Raw genomic sequence first — 16,816 nt, 5'->3', positions numbered from 1 at the left:
CAGGAAAGAAAAAGGAATCTGGTTCCCTGCACAGCTTAGTAGCCACGAACTGCCTATCTCTGGACTCTTTGTTACATAAAAAAGATATCTTTACTTTGGTTAAGTTCTAGTAGCTGGGCTTTTTCTTCATCCTAACCAATGTTGACTTTAATTTTAACTGCATTTTGTATATTTTCTGAACACTAATCTCATCTCAAACTCTGCTTCCTGGAGAACTCAACCTTTAACAAGTAAATACTATCCCAAAGGAATTACAGTTCCTCTGAATATAACTAAAACTGCTCTGGGCAATTCTTCAATAAAAAACAGAGATTAAAAACAACATACTTAATAGACAGTCTAGTGAGAAAAAGTAGTTCAGTATAAAAATATTTATGGTCCATCATTATACTTTACTATAAATTTACTATAAATTTTAATGTGTTTTATTTTTATTTTGGATGTCACAAATGCTATAAAATTTTAAAATATGAAAAATGAGTTTAAGAATATTATTTCACTTTACTCATAAAAATATTAGTCTTCATCTAGCAACCTCCTCATGATTCCTCTCATTTCTTTTTCACTCACTGTGACATTACCTCTGTCTTCATTCTCGGTAATTTCAACATATTCATAGGTGATCCTTTCAACTCCCTGGCTTTTGGTTCATTGAACTTCTTTCCATCTCAGCTACTCATTCCCACTGGCATAGTTTAGGTCTTTCCTAGACTATTATCAGTAATGTCACCACTCCCCAATCTAAGTCCCTCATCTAATCATCTACTATGACTATCATCTCTGTCTTCCCTCCTCACACTCTCTGGTACCCAGATTCCAACTATCCTTTGACCCCACTAGGACTCACAGTCGATGGATCATACCTGTTGCAGATTGTGTCACACTCCCTTGATGCCCTTTCTTCCTTCATTGCTCAACTTAAACTCCATGGTCAACCATTCTAATCACTTTTACATACATCATCAGCTTCACTTGCCAAAAATATATTTTTTTGGTAAACCCAACTGTTCTACCAAGTACAGTTCATTTAACAGTTGGTTAAACAAGTTGGTTATTTAACGTGTTAAATAACAACTTAATTGTTATTTCAATTTAAATTCATGATCACTAACTTTAATTAGACTGTCTTGATTCCTGACAGTCTAACTCTCCTAGATGGCTACTTCATATTTTCTCTTTTCTCTTGTAACCTCCAAAACACCTTTGCCTAACCCTCATGCTCATCTAATGATACTTTCTATTTCTCCGAGAAAACTGGAGCTATCACAAAAAGCATTCTCTCCTCAGCACATCTAACCACCTGCCAGCACACTCTCCCTTCCCATCTGCCTCCACAGTTCCTAGAATGCAGGAAATAGCCATGTTACTTTCTAATGCCAACCCTTCTTCCACTGTGCACCAGATCCCATTACAGCTACCCTACTCAAAAACATTGCTCCAGCAATTCTCCCCTCACTCTTACACTTTGTCAATTATTTTTCTTTCTATCAAATCTTTCTTAACATCATACAAACAAAACAATCATTTATTTCATAAAAAAAAGCAAAACAAAAATGTTCTTGGTCTCATCTTCCATCTCGGCTACTGGCCTATTATTTTGCTGCCTTTTACAGCAACTATCTGCAGTGTGGTCTATAACTTGAAGCACCATTCCACTCCTATTTCCGCTTACTCCATTTAATGTGCCTTTTACAGCCACCTCTCCACGGAAACTGCTTATACACTTTATTGATCACCTCCTCCTTGCTAAACCCAAAGAGCAGTTCTCAGTTCTCACCTGTCTTAATCTCTCAGCAGTAAATGACAGCGCAGTCCTTCTCAACACACTTTCTTCACTTGCTTGTTTTCAGGATTCCACATGCCCTCAGGATTCTTCCAACCTCACTCTGTTTTCTTTGCAGGTTCCTCCTCTTCTGCCTGATTTCTTCAGGTTAGCAAGACCAGGGGCCTCAGGCCTTGGCTTGCTCCTTTCCCTCTATCTATGCTCACTCTTTTGGTATTGTCAATCAGATTTCAACAACTCCCAAATGGTATCTATAATCCATATTTCCCTCCTGAACTCGACTTTTATATCTGACTGCCTCCTTGTCACTTCTGCTTGCATGTTGAATAGACATCTCAAAACTATCATCTCAAAAATTAAACTCCCAGTTTTTCCCCAACTCTCAAATCTACTCAGTCACAGCCTTCCCCATTCCAGCTGAGTGTAACTCCATTCTCCCAGTTGCTCAAGCCAAAAATCTTAGCAATCCAAAACCAATTTTTCAGATTTTTGGTTCTACCTCCTAAATATATCCTTACCTAATCACTTTTCATCACCTCTACTGCCACCACCCTGAGTCAAGCCCTGCTGCCTCCTGTAAATTGCATCTTACAAATAGAATCTGGTACCTTAAGATTAATTCTCCTCCATGGAAGCAAAGAAAGTAAAACAATATACTAAATAAAGAGTACATGATTACCTTTTCTCCTAGGTTGATTAGAGGTGGAAATCGATCTCAAGTTTTTGCTTTTTATAATGTCCCCTGAAGTTTTATTTTCAAGAGTAGAAAACATCTTGAGTGGTGAACTGGGTTTGCCATAGCCTGAGCTCCTAACTGATGCATATAATCCACGATGGGGTTTCCTTTTAAGCAAAGGAGGTGCACTTCTGGCCTTCTTGTATGGTACCTGTTTACCCATTACAGCCCCTTCTTCTTCAGAACTAAGTTGAGATCTGTAAGTCTGTACACAACAAGCAAAAGGTCTTCAGTACCTAAATAAACTTTAACTATTGTTGTAAATGAATATTTAAAGGATGTCAAAACAATAGTGATTATCAAATAATGTAGTTTGTAAAAGGCAAACTACCATAGTTAAGTTCTTGAAGTCTAATGCATCCGAATTTTAGTATTTTGAAGCAGACCTTCAAAGTTAGCATTGAAACAAAGTAAAGCAAAATAATAAAGCAAAATTAGCTTGCCAGAAACCAAGATGTGTAATTACTTGAATGAACACAGCAGAAACAGCATCTTTTGAAAGGACACAAAATCTTATTTAATTTGTTATCTGAATTTCTCAAGATGCTTTAAAAATGTTATTAATACCTTGCCTTATTCCACAAAGAACTGGAGAAGACTTAAAAACATAATTCAAAATTATAAAATACAAATAGAATGTCTGAATCATGGCAACTATAAAGCAGAAGAGATCAAGAATACAGGAAAAAGAATTAGCAAAATGCAAATTTCTTCACAGGTGTTAATTGCTTTCCTATAAAATGACAACTTAAAAAATACAAATGACTGGAAAGACTGAACAGTGCACACTACAATGATGAATAAACTTTTTCTTATACTGTTTAAATTCTGGACTATATTTTATTCAAAAAAAGGAAAAAATGTATAAAGAATGGCTTCTAAAAGCAAGCTAATGTTACGGTGGTATTTTTGAATTTGGGATTGGCTAGCATTGTAATAAATATTACTCACAAATATCCAAGATCTACTATAGAGGTTAGTATACAATCAATCCCACTAGTTTAAAAAGCACACACCTACCAATAGTACTTATATACTTTACATAACTTCAGTTCTCAATATCTCAAATCAATTTAGACTACAAATACTTACTTTATTAATTTTGTCATCCTGAGATAATGATGAAGAATTAACAGATATTTTTTTCCTCAAAATATTAAGGTACATTTTATCAACATGTTCTTCTGTGGCAGTTACTTGTGGACAGCTGTTTTCCATACTCTCATTTGTGGTCTTTTGTAAAACCACATTCTCATCGTTTTTGTCAAAAAAATGGTTCACACGTTGTGAGTCTTGAGACATAATATTTGGGTTCATCTTCAGGGGTAAAGAGTTAACAAATTCAGTTTCTTTACTTTCGGCCACTTTCTCAGAGCTATACAACAAAACAGGACACAGATAATGAACCCTATGTAACAGCTCTTCAAATATCAGTAATAACCACGTGTGTGTGTACACGCAGACGCACTGTATATATGAGTTGTTAACTATTCATATTAAGTTACTGATGTTAAATACATTATTTATAATTTTGGTTAATAGTATACTCATGTAGTGTAATGGCTTTTAATTTCAGATAATAATTTTAATGCAGTATAATGCAAAGGATTATAAAGGTGATGCTGACATCTATTTTAGAGAAAGACCAAACCAAACAAGACTTGAGACTGCTTTTGTAGAAAAGTAAAATATAAATTTCTAAATGAACTTTCTGTAATATATCTTTTATCTACAATTTCTTATAAAGTCGACATGCATTTGAAATAAGAAAAACATTTTAAACATTTCTAGAACAAACTAAAGAAATAATCGTAATTTATGTTAAGGAGGCTTAGAGTATAAACACTAAAAAAGCATATATTTAATCACAGTATAGGACAAATTTTAATGTAAAACAGAAAAATCACTAGGCTTTGAAAAGAAAATCACTTTTGTGGTTTGAAACACTTAAATGTAACAATTCAATTAGATATTAAAAATCTAGAAGATACAACGTAAGGAAATGTTTTAAATGTGGTTAAATACTGGCAAACTATAGGGTCTCCAAAAATATGGCAACTACGGTTTAAAACACTTAAATGTAACAATTCAATTAGATGTTAAAAATCTAGAAGATACAACGTAAGGAAATGTTTTAAATACAGTTAAATATTGGCAAACTACAGGGTCTCCAAAAATATGGGAACTGTTAGTCTTAAAATAGTTAATCATGTGTCAATTAGGCCATTTAATTTTGTAATTTATAAAATAAGATTAAAGAAAGTTTAAGAGGCTACCATTTTCATATAATGTAGATTGACTTCTTGGTAATCATTAGAAGCTTCTAAAGTAGCGGGAATCATCAAAAATATAATAGTTCTTTCCTTTTTCATGGCAGCAGAACCTGGCTAGATGTTAATCAAAATTGTTTCTCATGCTTGCTGGGTACCAACTAAACTATATTTCCTTGCCAACTTTCATCTAGATGGGACCATTTACTAGTTATTCCCTTTAGAATGTGAGTGCTATGATGCCAAGAACCCAACTTATTTGTTACTGGCTTAGTTGTCAGGTTCAGGGTGGCAGGAAACTGAAAACTAGAGTCTGGAGAGACGGCAGCCTATGTTTTACAGTGGCAAAACATTGCTAAATTGTCATCTACAAAAGTTTGTAAGGCAGACCACATGCCAGCCGACCATGGAGAACTAAGAGAAATGACGGGAAAGAATAAGGAGTTAAGTGCTGGCTACTATTAGCTTCTTTTGACAAGATATTACCAAAAAACTGATGAGCTCAACACAGAATGAGCTGGTTTATAAGCAGAATTTAGAGAGAATAGAAAGAATCTAGAAACCCTAGAAATGGGTTCTCTCTGTGTAGACTCAAGCTGTAAGATTCAGCCTTGAAGAATACTATGAAAAAGCAAGATTTCATGAGACTTCTTGGTTGAAGAGTGAAGAGTGACCCAGTCCCTTAGCAAAGATCATATTAAGAGTATCATCCAGAGTGAGACTCTGTCTCAAAAAAAAAAAAAAAAATGTTTCCCCAAATATCCAGAGAACTGCAAATAAACGCAGAGAAAAAAATTAGAGGGACAAGGAATCAAAGAATAAAGCAGATTTAAAACCTTTGTCTAGCAAAGAACTTTTTTTTTTAACTTTTATTCCAGGTTCAGGGATACGGGTATTGTTCACGGGGATTTGGTGTTCAGACTATTTCACACTCAGGTAATAAGCATAGTACCCAATAGGTAGCTTTTCAATCTTCACCCTCCTCCCAGCCTCTCAAGTAGGCCCCAGTGTCTGTTGCTCTCATCTCTCTGTCCATATGTACTCAATGTTTAGCTCCCATTGATAAGTGAGAACATAAGTATTTTGTTTTCTGTTCCTGCATTAGTTTGCTTAGGATAACGGCCTCTAGCTCCATCCATGTTGGTGCAAAGGATGTGATCTCATTCTTTTTTACGGCTGCATGGTATTCCATGGTGTATATGTATCACACTTTCTTTATCCAGTCTATCACTGATGGGCATTTAGGTTGATTCCATGTCTTTGCTATCGTGAACAGTGCTGCAATGAACATATGCATGCATATGTCTTTATGGTAGACAATTTACATTCCTTTTGGTGCATATCCAATGATGAGATTGCTGGTTGAACAGTAATTCTGCTTTAAGTTCTTTGAGAAGCTGCCAAACTGCTTTCCACAATGGCTGAACTAATTTACATTCCCACCAGCAGTGTATAAATGTTCCCTTTTCCCTGCAACCAGCATGGCTTTTCTTGTTTTTTACTTTTTAATAAGAGCTATTCTGACTGGCATGAGATGGCATCTCATTGTGGTTTTAATTTGTATTTCTCTAATGATTAGTGATGTTGAACATTTTTTTCAAATGCTTGTTGACTGCACGTCTTCTTTTGAAAAATGTCTGTTCATGTCCTTGCCCACTTTTTTTTTTTTTTTTTTTTTTTTTTTGAGATGGAGTCTTGCTCTGTCACCAGGCTGGAGTGCAGTGGCGTGATCTCGGCTCACTGCAACCTCTGCCTCCTGGGTTCAAGCGACTCTCCTGCCTCAGCCTCCTGAGTAGCTGGGACTAGAGGTGCGTGCCACATGCCCAGCTAATTTTTGTATTTTTAGTAGAGATCAGGTTTCACCATGTTGGCCAGGATAGTCTCGATCTCTTGACCTCATGATCCGCCTGCCTCGGCCTCTCAAAGTGCTGAGATTACAGGCTTGAGCCACCGTGCCCAGCCTACTTTTTAATGAGGTTGCTTTTTGCTTATAAATTTGCTTAAGTTCCTTATAGATTCTGGGTAGCAAAGAACTCTAAATTTCATTGCTGGCACATGGAATTCACTGGGACCAAAGAGATTGCTAGGTTACTAAACTTTCTGAAAGAATATAATGTCAAAGAAACCATAACCCTGTTCAAAAGAAAAAAAAAAAAAGAAACCCAAAAGCCAGGGACTGGGAAACTTAAAGCTACCTGTAGGCAGGAAGTGGATTGAAAAGGGAGTGTATCCCCCAACACGGGCATACCCCTCAACCTAAAATCCACTTCAGTTGTAGCCAATGGTGATAAAATACAAGACAAATCCTCCAAGGAATGGAATGAGAGGCTATATAGAATAATAGATTTAAGGTAGCCCCTTCTTAATAGAATAAAAACCTAATCAAGGAAAATCCCTATTCCCAAGGTAGGAGGCCTTTACAAGTTCTTTCCATGGTTCTCAAAGTTGCAACATTGATTACTGTATTTTCCTCATACTTTTCCTTGCTGAAAGGGCATATCTACTGCAGTTCCACCATTATATATTGCGATGGGGGCAAGCAAGTATATAACCCTGTCTTTTTAATTCATCCATTGGTAGACAATGAGGAGTTGTACTCAAACCTGACGGAGAGGACTGCGCTTCACCTGGAAATCCTGGTCTTTCAGATGCATACAGTCCTGAATGGGGCTTGGGGAAGCCTGCTTGGGGAAGGGGATAAGTGAGTCTGGATATGAAGAAGAGTGAAATTGATATTTTGTTATTAGAAAGATATATCCTGGCAGAGAATGACTAGATACTGACCAAACTCATTTTTCTTTCTTGGCACAGAAACAAACCACATTTCACAGCCTCCTTGGACCTAGTTAGCTAGATGTGCTGGTTCCTATCAATGGAATGTGAGCTGAAGTGATATGAAACATATGAAACTTCTGTGTTAAGACAGTTAAAAGAGAGGATGTAAAACCATTCTCTTTCTTTCCTTACTGACTGGTTGGATGATGTCATAACAAATCTTAAAACTATGTGCTGATGACAGAAGTAGCCTGGGCTCCTAAATGACTGTGTGGAGCAGAGCCCCAATTCAACCCCACTGACCCACAAGGGACAGTGATATGAGCAAGAAATACATTTTTGATGATAATCTACTAAGATTTCAAGGATTATGTTATGGCAGCTAGGGTCATTTACTCCAGAGTTTACTAAAAAATTTTTAAGTATGTGTACTAGAGATCATATTACTAACATTTCTATTACATATGATTACTGTTATGCCTTTAATATAAGTATATCTGTTTTAAGCTTTTAAACACAAATGTAAAAATCTATTTTAGAATTCCTATTATTGAAATTGTTTTACCTATAACAACAAAGGTACAAGACATGTAAGAAAATCTCTTTAGTTATCACTAACATACCCCCAAAGAGCAATGATGAGTGGGCACAATCTCTCCTTTAAAAATACGAATTAGCACTATAGATCAATGGAAGACTACTAGACTTAGCACTGAAGTGAATGAATTTTAGCGTAAGGTTCACTGCATCATTTTTTTCTCAACTAGCACAAATGTAGAAACAAGGCCAGGAAATCACCACATGTGGATTTACATCATGAGGATATAGTATAGGAAGGGGGCTCAAAACATGTCTGTTGAAGACACAAGTGAACAAATGACAACATGAATGAATGACAGGCTACTTCACAGAAGTATTTTATGGAGATCAAAGACCTGACAATATAAGTGGTTAGGCACATGAATGGCCTGTGTTCCTGGTCCACAGCTCTATGGCCTTAGGCAATGGCTTTATTTATTTTAACCTCTTAGGCTTCAGTCTTCTTGTCTATGAAATAGGGATAATAATGGACTATAACCCATGGAGTTGCTGTAAGGTGAAATGAAATAATACACGTAAAGTATTTGCCCAAAGTAAATGTGACAAATGTCAGCTGTTATCACCTACCAGTAAATTGAGTTCATCTCAGTTTCATTTCTTGAATTACGGGCATAAAGACGCCTTCTCTACTTGTTATGAGGATCGCGTGGGAGACTGGAAATGACATTTCAGTGCTACATAAAAGTAACGCTGTCTATGATAAGGTTACTGTGACGTGTTACTCTGTGTTGAAGAATGACAGTGGGTCACATATACTTCCACTAAACCGTATTGGACCTGAAGCATTTTAATGAGGATCGTTTCTCTTGTGGCTACAAAACTCACCCTGTGAGATGACAGCCAGTCTGTGACTAAGTCAAAACTGGTTTATAAAGAAGCAAATCTATGACTCATAAACAGAATAACATTCACTTTCTCCTTCATCGTGAATGAACTGTTCCAGCACTATTTAAAGCTGAGGAGTCTGTATTTTTCAGTGAAAACCTTTAGGACTATTTGGTGGCAGCAACTTTTTTATAGCATCTATTTATTTTTTCATTTAGCCCAAGATTTTTGATGACTTGAGTAAGGACAAATATAAAAAGAAGAGAGTAATGACTCACACGTAGACTCAAGCTAACATTAGTCATTAATCATTCACTAGGAATGATTACATAGAACAAATGACTATAAAAGTTTCCAATGACAAAACAATAAATAAATAAATTCATACCTCACAGGTTGTAAATCAAAACCACTGACCCCAAAAGAATCTATTCTGATAGGTTTCATCAGCTCCTCTACTGTGGGCAGATCTAAGAGGCGGAAAAAAGAGCAGAAACAAAAAATGTTATATAGGTTGCTTAATTTACATGTGTAATAGCACCAAAATTATATTTTCTCTGACACAAAACAGTACATGCAATAAGCCTGGTTTTCCATCTTAAGTTTCCTTATACCAGGAAAACTTCCTTTCTTATGAAATATCAAATAAATATCTCAAATATCAATATTAAATATATTTATCAAAAAATATTTATACACAAACACACTCTCAGTACATATTTGGTTGATCCTGAAATGCTGTTCTCTAACAAAATACAACTTTAGTATATGTACAGGCAAAAGAGTAAAAACGTCCCTTTAAGTGACTTCTTAATTTGATCAAGGCATATTGGAAAAGAAACTGGGCCAGGCGCAGTGGCTCAAGCCTGTAATCCCAGCACTTTGGGAGGCCAAGACGGGTGGATCACCTGAGGTCAGGAGTTCGAGACCAGCCTGATCAACATGGTGAAACCCCATCTCTACTAAAAATACAAAAATTAGCTGGGTGTAGCAGCAGGTATCTGTAATCCCAGTTACACAGGAGGCTGAGGCAAGAGAACTGCTTGAACCAGGGTGGCGGAGGCTGCAGTAAGCCAAGACAGTGCCACTGCATTCCAGCCTGGGTGACAGAGCAAGACCCCGTCTCAAAAAAAAAAAAAAAAAAGAAACTGAATTTTTGTTTTGTGTTTGGCTCTAATTTTATAGTTAAGCCAATGATTCCTGTATTTTGTTTGAAAAAAATCTTTTCTTTTTTTTTTTTTGAGGCAGAGTCTCACTCTCTTGCCAGGGCTGGAGGAGCACTGGTACGATCTTGGCTCACTACAACCTTCGCCTCCTGGGTTCAAGCTATTCTCCTGCCTCAGCCTCCCAAGTAGCTGGGACTACAGGCGTGCGCCACCATGCCCAGCTAAATTTTGTATTTTTAGTAGAGATGGGGTTTTATCATGTTGCCCAGGATGGTCTCAATCTCTTGATCTCATGATCCACCCACATCGGCCTCCCAAAGTGTTGGGATTACAGGTGTCAGCCACCTCGTCTGGCTGAAAAAAACTCTTTAATTAAGCTCAGAGACTGAGAAACAATCACTACAGCAAATTGTATTTTAATTATATTACACTAAAAACTCTTTAGAAAGGATATCAAATAATTGAAAAATTCATCTATCAGTTTTTACCGGATTCCATAGTAGAGATGTTTTTTGAATTCTCTTCATTTTCTTGAGAATGACCTTTCACTGAGCTCTTGATATCTTCCATTGCATTACTATCAATTTTTTGTTTGTCTTCATCTCCCAATGAATGGGCTATATGACAGTAAGCTTGATGTAGGGCTTCAACATCACTACTGCTTTGCCCATAGGAAACACCTGTTGAAATAAACGTAATCACCAGAAATACTTACACCACAAATACATGAGAACTATAAAACACTAATATCATTTCTTAACCTGTTAGGAATACAAAAGTAGAATTAAGTACTAACTAGGTAATTTGCAGCTATGGCCTACCAGCATGAATTCACAGCAGGCTCAACAACTCTTTGAGCAAGTTGAGGCATGTCCTGATGTGGTAAGTATAAAATCTGCCTTCACTAGTCATTGCTCTTTCTACTACTATTCTTAATCAACTCCCTCTGCATTGGATAAAACTATTCTTAAGTTTCCCAAACTAAAAAATTCCTTTGAAGGATTCTACCTCTCCTTTACCATTACCATTCTCTCTGCTTCTCTGTACCACCAAGCATCCTGTCATCTACACTTTTTCAACCACAATGAATTCAGTCCTCCAACTTTGCAATCCAATGTATTCCAACATCCTGTTAAAGCTGTTATGATCAAAAGCAGTTTCCTAATGACCAACTCCATTTGTCTTTAGTTTTCTTCAGCTATGTGAGACATCTGACATTGTCTTTTTCACTTTATCTTAGCCAAAAGGCAGAGAAGTCATACATTGTTTTTTTTTTTCCTGGTAACTGTTTCTTCTGCATGCCTTCTTCTTTTTGTTATTACCACCATTTTGATGGCAGTTTTCCATCTCTTATGGTCTATAGTTCATTTCAGGGCTCCATCTTCAGTCCTCTTCTTTTGAACACCTCACTTACTAGTTTTTTGGCCTGGCTAATTTCATGAAGACTTTTAGCTTCAACTATTACCCATATGCTTATGACTCCAAAATCTATGTCTTGCGTCCTTATAACTCTTTTCTGAATATCAACTTAACAGGCATCTAGATTGTCCTATATCACATCTACATATTCCCCAACTGAATTCATTATATTCCCTACTAAAACTTGTTCTACTACCAGTATTTCCTAATCACATCACTATTTAGTCAGTCACTTGATGTCATCATTCACTCTTCCTTCCCTATTAGCCTTCTGATATAGTTTGGCTGTGTTCCCACCCAAATCTCATCTTGAATTGTAACTCCCACAATTCCCATGTGTCGTGGGAGGGACCTGGTAGGAGGTGATTGAATTATGGGGGTGGGTCTTTTCTGTGCTGTTCTCATGATAGTGAATGAGTCTCATGAGATCTGATGGTTTTAAAAACAGGAGCTTCCCTGCACAAGCTCTCTTCGCCTGCCACCATCCATGTAAGATGTGACTTGCTCCTCCTTGCCTTCTGCCATGATTGCGAGGCTTCCCCAGCCATGTGGAACTGTAAATACAATAAACCCTTTTTCCTGTATAAATTACCCAGTCTTGGGTATGTCTTTATCAACAGCATGAAAATGGACTAATATACCCTCTCTGTCTACCAACTGACAAATTCTAGAAAAAAGAATTCAAAAAATTTAATGTTAATAATGATTGCACAGTTTTGAGTACTTATTCATTTTGTAATTTTTATTACTGACAAGTGGAATTTTCAAAATTAGAGGAAAATAATGAATCACAGAAGACAGGAAAAAAAGAAGAAAAACAGGTGACTAATCTCTTCTCTTCATACCCATGGTTAATTAACCAGTTATTAAAAATAAAATAGTATATATAGTCTCATCTTCCTATATATACAATGTAAGTTGTGTATATACACAACTTCTAACAAAAGAGACAGCCAAGTGCTACATATAAGATTGTGTAAGAATGCCTTACAATGAGATGTCTTTCTAGCTAGTGCTTCAGGTCCCCATGGCTACATGAAGTATACCCAAATAACAAGTTTGCTTAAATAAACTAAAAACAGAAGGGGATACAGCCAACAGTTGAAGGGCAGAGATTTTCAAGAGGACATGAGGAAAAAGGTCTTGCTTGTAGCATGAATGAAAGAGATAATTAATTTTCAAGAAAAAAGGAAAAGCACACGGTGCCATTTTTTCCTCTACAAAAGTATCAGGTTGAGCAAGTATCTGCTGAGCATACATAAAAGAAATTACTTCAATGGTAAAGACCATAATAGTATCAAATGCTCATACCTAATTTAGTAGGTATGAGGTGTCAGAAAGAATAGGTTTTAGGCTTTTAAGCAACAACAGAGCAAACATGCAGAAAAACAAATGACCTAAAAGTTAGAAATGAAAAAGAAAAAAAAAAAAAAGAGGTAGAAGAGGCTGCTCAAAAAATGGCAGGAAAATGGTACTTTTCTAACTTGAGTTATTAACCTAAGTCATACTAAAAATAATTTCATGGTTATGTAAGTTAACTTTTTTCCAAGTATATCATGAAAAGGGGTTCCTTATCTGCCTTTTACATTGAAAACAGAAGACTCTGTAGTTATTTTATATATTATTATTACAAGTCAAAAGCTCTCATATTTTTCAACTTTAGAAAATTGAGGCTAGGCATGGTGGCTCACGCCTGTAATCCCAGCACTTTGGGAGGCTGAAGCAGGCGGATCACTTGAGATCAAAAGTTCAAGACCAGCCTGGCCAACATGGTGAAACCCCATCTCTACTAAAAAAATACAAAAATTAGCCAGGCGTGGTGGGGTGCACCTGTAATCCCAGCTACTCGGGAGGCTGAGACAGGAGAATCGCTTGCACCCAGGAGGCGGAGATTACAGTGAGCAGAGACCATGCCACTGCACTCCAGCCTGGGTAACAGAGCAAGATTCTGTTTCAAAAAAAAATAAACAAATAAAAAATAAAAAAATAAAAGAGAAAGTTGAGAAGTGCCAGATACTATTTTGCAGAGGAAAGGGTCTAATTTCATGGAGCAACACTGTCATCCTGTGATGACTCCAGTAATGGAGGCATAGCACAAAATGGTACTTGCCTGTGAGACAAATGAAAGTAAATGAAAGGTTAGATCTAGTCTGGTGTTAGGAAACCTTAAGTTTTATATTTACTAACCTCTTTGATATAGCAAAGCACAAAGAATTTCAGAAATAATATTTTTAACAAAAGAGAATCTTTGACAATGTTTAAAGTTAGGCAGTGTTTGAAAATTAACCAATGGTTGTTAAAGTTAGCTGCTTAACACATGAAGTGATATGGTAAAACAAAAAAATACACCACTGAACTTTTCAGTTGTTAAACCTAGTTCACATACTCATTTGAAGACTTTCAAGTATATCTTTTATTTTATTTATTTATTTATTTTTTGAGATGGAGTCTCACTCCATCGCCCAGGCTGGAGTGCAATGGCATGAACTTGGCTCACTACAACCTCCGCCTCCCAGGTTCAAGCGATTCTCCTGCCTCAGCCTTCCGAGTAGCTGGGATTACAGGCAAGTGCCACCACACCTGGCTAACTTTTTGTATTTTTCAGTAGAGACCGGGTTTCATCATGTTGGTCAGGCTGGTCTCGATCTTCTGACCTCAGGTGATCCACCTGCCTCAGCCTCCTAAAGTGCTAGAATTACAGGCAGGAAAAAATGCACCTAGCTGAAGACTTTAAAGTATGTATTTTAAACACCAGAAATTCAATACCCCGCAGCCAACAAGTGTTTATACTGTATAACTCTAGGTTCTCTACTGCAGCATGTATTAGTAACACAGGGTTGACATAAACAATGACGATAATAACAACAACAAAGTTGTAACTGTTTAGTGACTCCTAAAAATGTACTATGGACTATATTTCATCTCAGTTGACCATCACAAGGGTTCATTTTAAAGAAGAGAAAACATGCTTAGAGGTAGGTACTCATTATCCAATGTCACATAGCTGGTAAGTGGCAAGGTTGAAAATATGAATCCAAATCTACATGATAGTAAGTTCATGCTCTACTACGTTCAAGTAATGGACTAATCAAATTATCTTGGAGTCAAGAATATTTAAGAATTAAGACCAAAAAACTACAGCTTTATATAACTGCTTAGATCATCTTAATAAAATTTTTACTTTTAGAAATACATATTTTATTTCTGAGTTTTTCTTAAAACCTACAGTATTGGTTTTCATACTGTGTATGCAACTGATTTTGTTACCAGTTTTTCAGAGAAAATCATGGGTTTCACAGATGTATTACTGAAATTCCATTTTAAATCATGCTTTAAAACTTAAACATTATAATAGAAGCTAATCTGCACACTCAAATGTACCATTTATGTAACTGTAGTAATCTGAAGACATTATGTAATTATAGTATTTTTAATAATTTTTGCTTTCTTCTTTACTTGTTTTAATGCACATCTCAGAATAAAGTTTCTCTGGTCATCCTGAGCACATGAATTTCCTATAAAATACTGTTAATCAGAAAAGCTGTAGCTGTACGATGGCCTTTTAAAAAAATTCATGTCTGCCTACTGAAAACTGTGCAAGGGGACAGACTATCAAAGCACGTATGTGACACGGTTCCTTAAATCAACAGCAGTAAAACTGGGGGACACGCACTCAGCACACGCTTACATGATGGTGGAATACTCAGTTGGGCAACAAGTGAGTAATGTGTCTTGATGGGGAAATTATGTCTTATAGTTGTAATTTTTTGACCTTTATATTTTAAAATGAAAGTAGATGTAACAAGTCAAAATAGTGGTGACTCTTGGAAATACAGTGACTAGAAATAAGAGATGTGATGGACATTGTGGTTAAAGTCCTCTTGTTTTTAATCTGGTTGCCGATTACATGGGTGTGCTCGGTATTTCAAAACTCATTGAGTTGCACTATTGTGATACCACAAACTTTTCTATAGGTATATTATATATCAATTAAAAAGTAAAAAGCAAAAAAAAAAAAAAAAAATGAAATGCAAGCTGATGATGGTTAGTGATTTCTGAGTTGGTTAGTGATTTCCATTACTCTTTTTTATCAAGTGTCTGAACTGGTTTAGTTAACCAGTATCCATAGACCGCAAAGCAAGCTGATTAAAAAGTTCCCACTTGCAGCTATTTATGTGATAAAACAAGAGTATTTTTATACTATTCAATCAACAAAAACAAAAAACACAAACACACTGGAAGACTGATGGTGATATGAGACCGTAACAATCTCAATAGTTTCTAATTTCAAAAATTCCAAAAGACCATTACTGTCCTCACCTATTTTATGAACAAATGGAACAAATATAAGCTTAAATATTTATCCTGATAAACTATCATTTTTACTTATGAGACAGTTCTACATAAGATTTCAATTGAAGATGTGCACTTCACTGCTTTAAAAAATTTTGAAAAGGCATTATCTTGAAGACCTTTATAAGCTTTAGGAAAGTCTAGTTGGTCTCAGGTATTTCAGAATTTGGGGATGGGGTGTAGCTTTTTCCTAGAGAAAGAACTACGGAAAAGCACAATAAGACCAAAGTCCCATTTCTCCTACACGTGGCAGATTTAACGGAATACTCTGGAGAGGCATAGAAAATTAGTTAACGTTCACCTACAGTGCTACACTTTTATCAACATCATTTATTCATTTATTAATAAATATTTATTTAAAACCTCACTTTACTTGGCCTACTTGCATTGTGCAAGTTTCAATTAAATTATTACATATGGTAGAAAAATGTCAGATTTAAAGTTTTCATTATCAATATGGTTATTACATATACATTTCCTTAGAAATGTAGTCAATTATTCATAAAGCATTCCATATTTAGAGAACAGTCAGGTTTCCAAACATTTTTACCTGTTCCTGTCATTTCATTCTCAGTCATTTCTGGTAGGCCCCTTGGCTTAGGTGTTATTTGATCTTGTTCATCAAGATTGACCTCTGCAACAGAGTCTAGTGAATCAAGCAGCACAACTGGAAGAATATAAAAGAAAAATGTAAGGAATGTAGATAAACTCAGTGGTTCTGCTGATCGAATAAAATTATTTTAAACATATGCAATGTAGGCCGGGCGCGGTGGCTCATGCCTATAATCCCAGCACTTTGGGAGGCCAAGGCTGGCGGATCACAAGGTCAGGAGATTGAGACCATCCTGGCTAACACGGTGAAACTCCGTCTCTACTAAAAATACAAAAA

At 36.2% G+C, this 16,816-nt stretch overlaps 1 protein-coding gene across 3 annotated transcripts in view; it reads right to left on the bottom strand.

Moving 5' to 3' along the window:
* The window catches only part of CEP162 (centrosomal protein 162), a 108,729-nt gene that overhangs the window by 65,444 nt on the left and 26,469 nt on the right, over positions 1-16,816 (bottom strand). For all 3 annotated transcript variants that reach the window (XM_008006508.3, XM_008006510.3, XM_008006512.3), the window contains 5 exons: positions 16,478-16,594; positions 10,644-10,835; positions 9,378-9,459; positions 3,612-3,894; positions 2,463-2,724 (listed from right to left, as the gene is read on the bottom strand). In XM_008006508.3, coding sequence (XP_008004699.3) covers positions 2,463-2,724; positions 3,612-3,894; positions 9,378-9,459; positions 10,644-10,835; positions 16,478-16,594 — 936 coding nt within the window. The remainder of the gene's footprint in view (positions 1-2,462; positions 2,725-3,611; positions 3,895-9,377; positions 9,460-10,643; positions 10,836-16,477; positions 16,595-16,816) is intronic.

This window comes from Chlorocebus sabaeus, chromosome 13 (genome assembly GCF_047675955.1).
Source record: "Chlorocebus sabaeus isolate Y175 chromosome 13, mChlSab1.0.hap1, whole genome shotgun sequence".
Lineage (NCBI taxonomy): Eukaryota > Metazoa > Chordata > Mammalia > Primates > Cercopithecidae > Chlorocebus > Chlorocebus sabaeus.
This window is presented reverse-complemented; position numbering and strand designations above follow the sequence as displayed.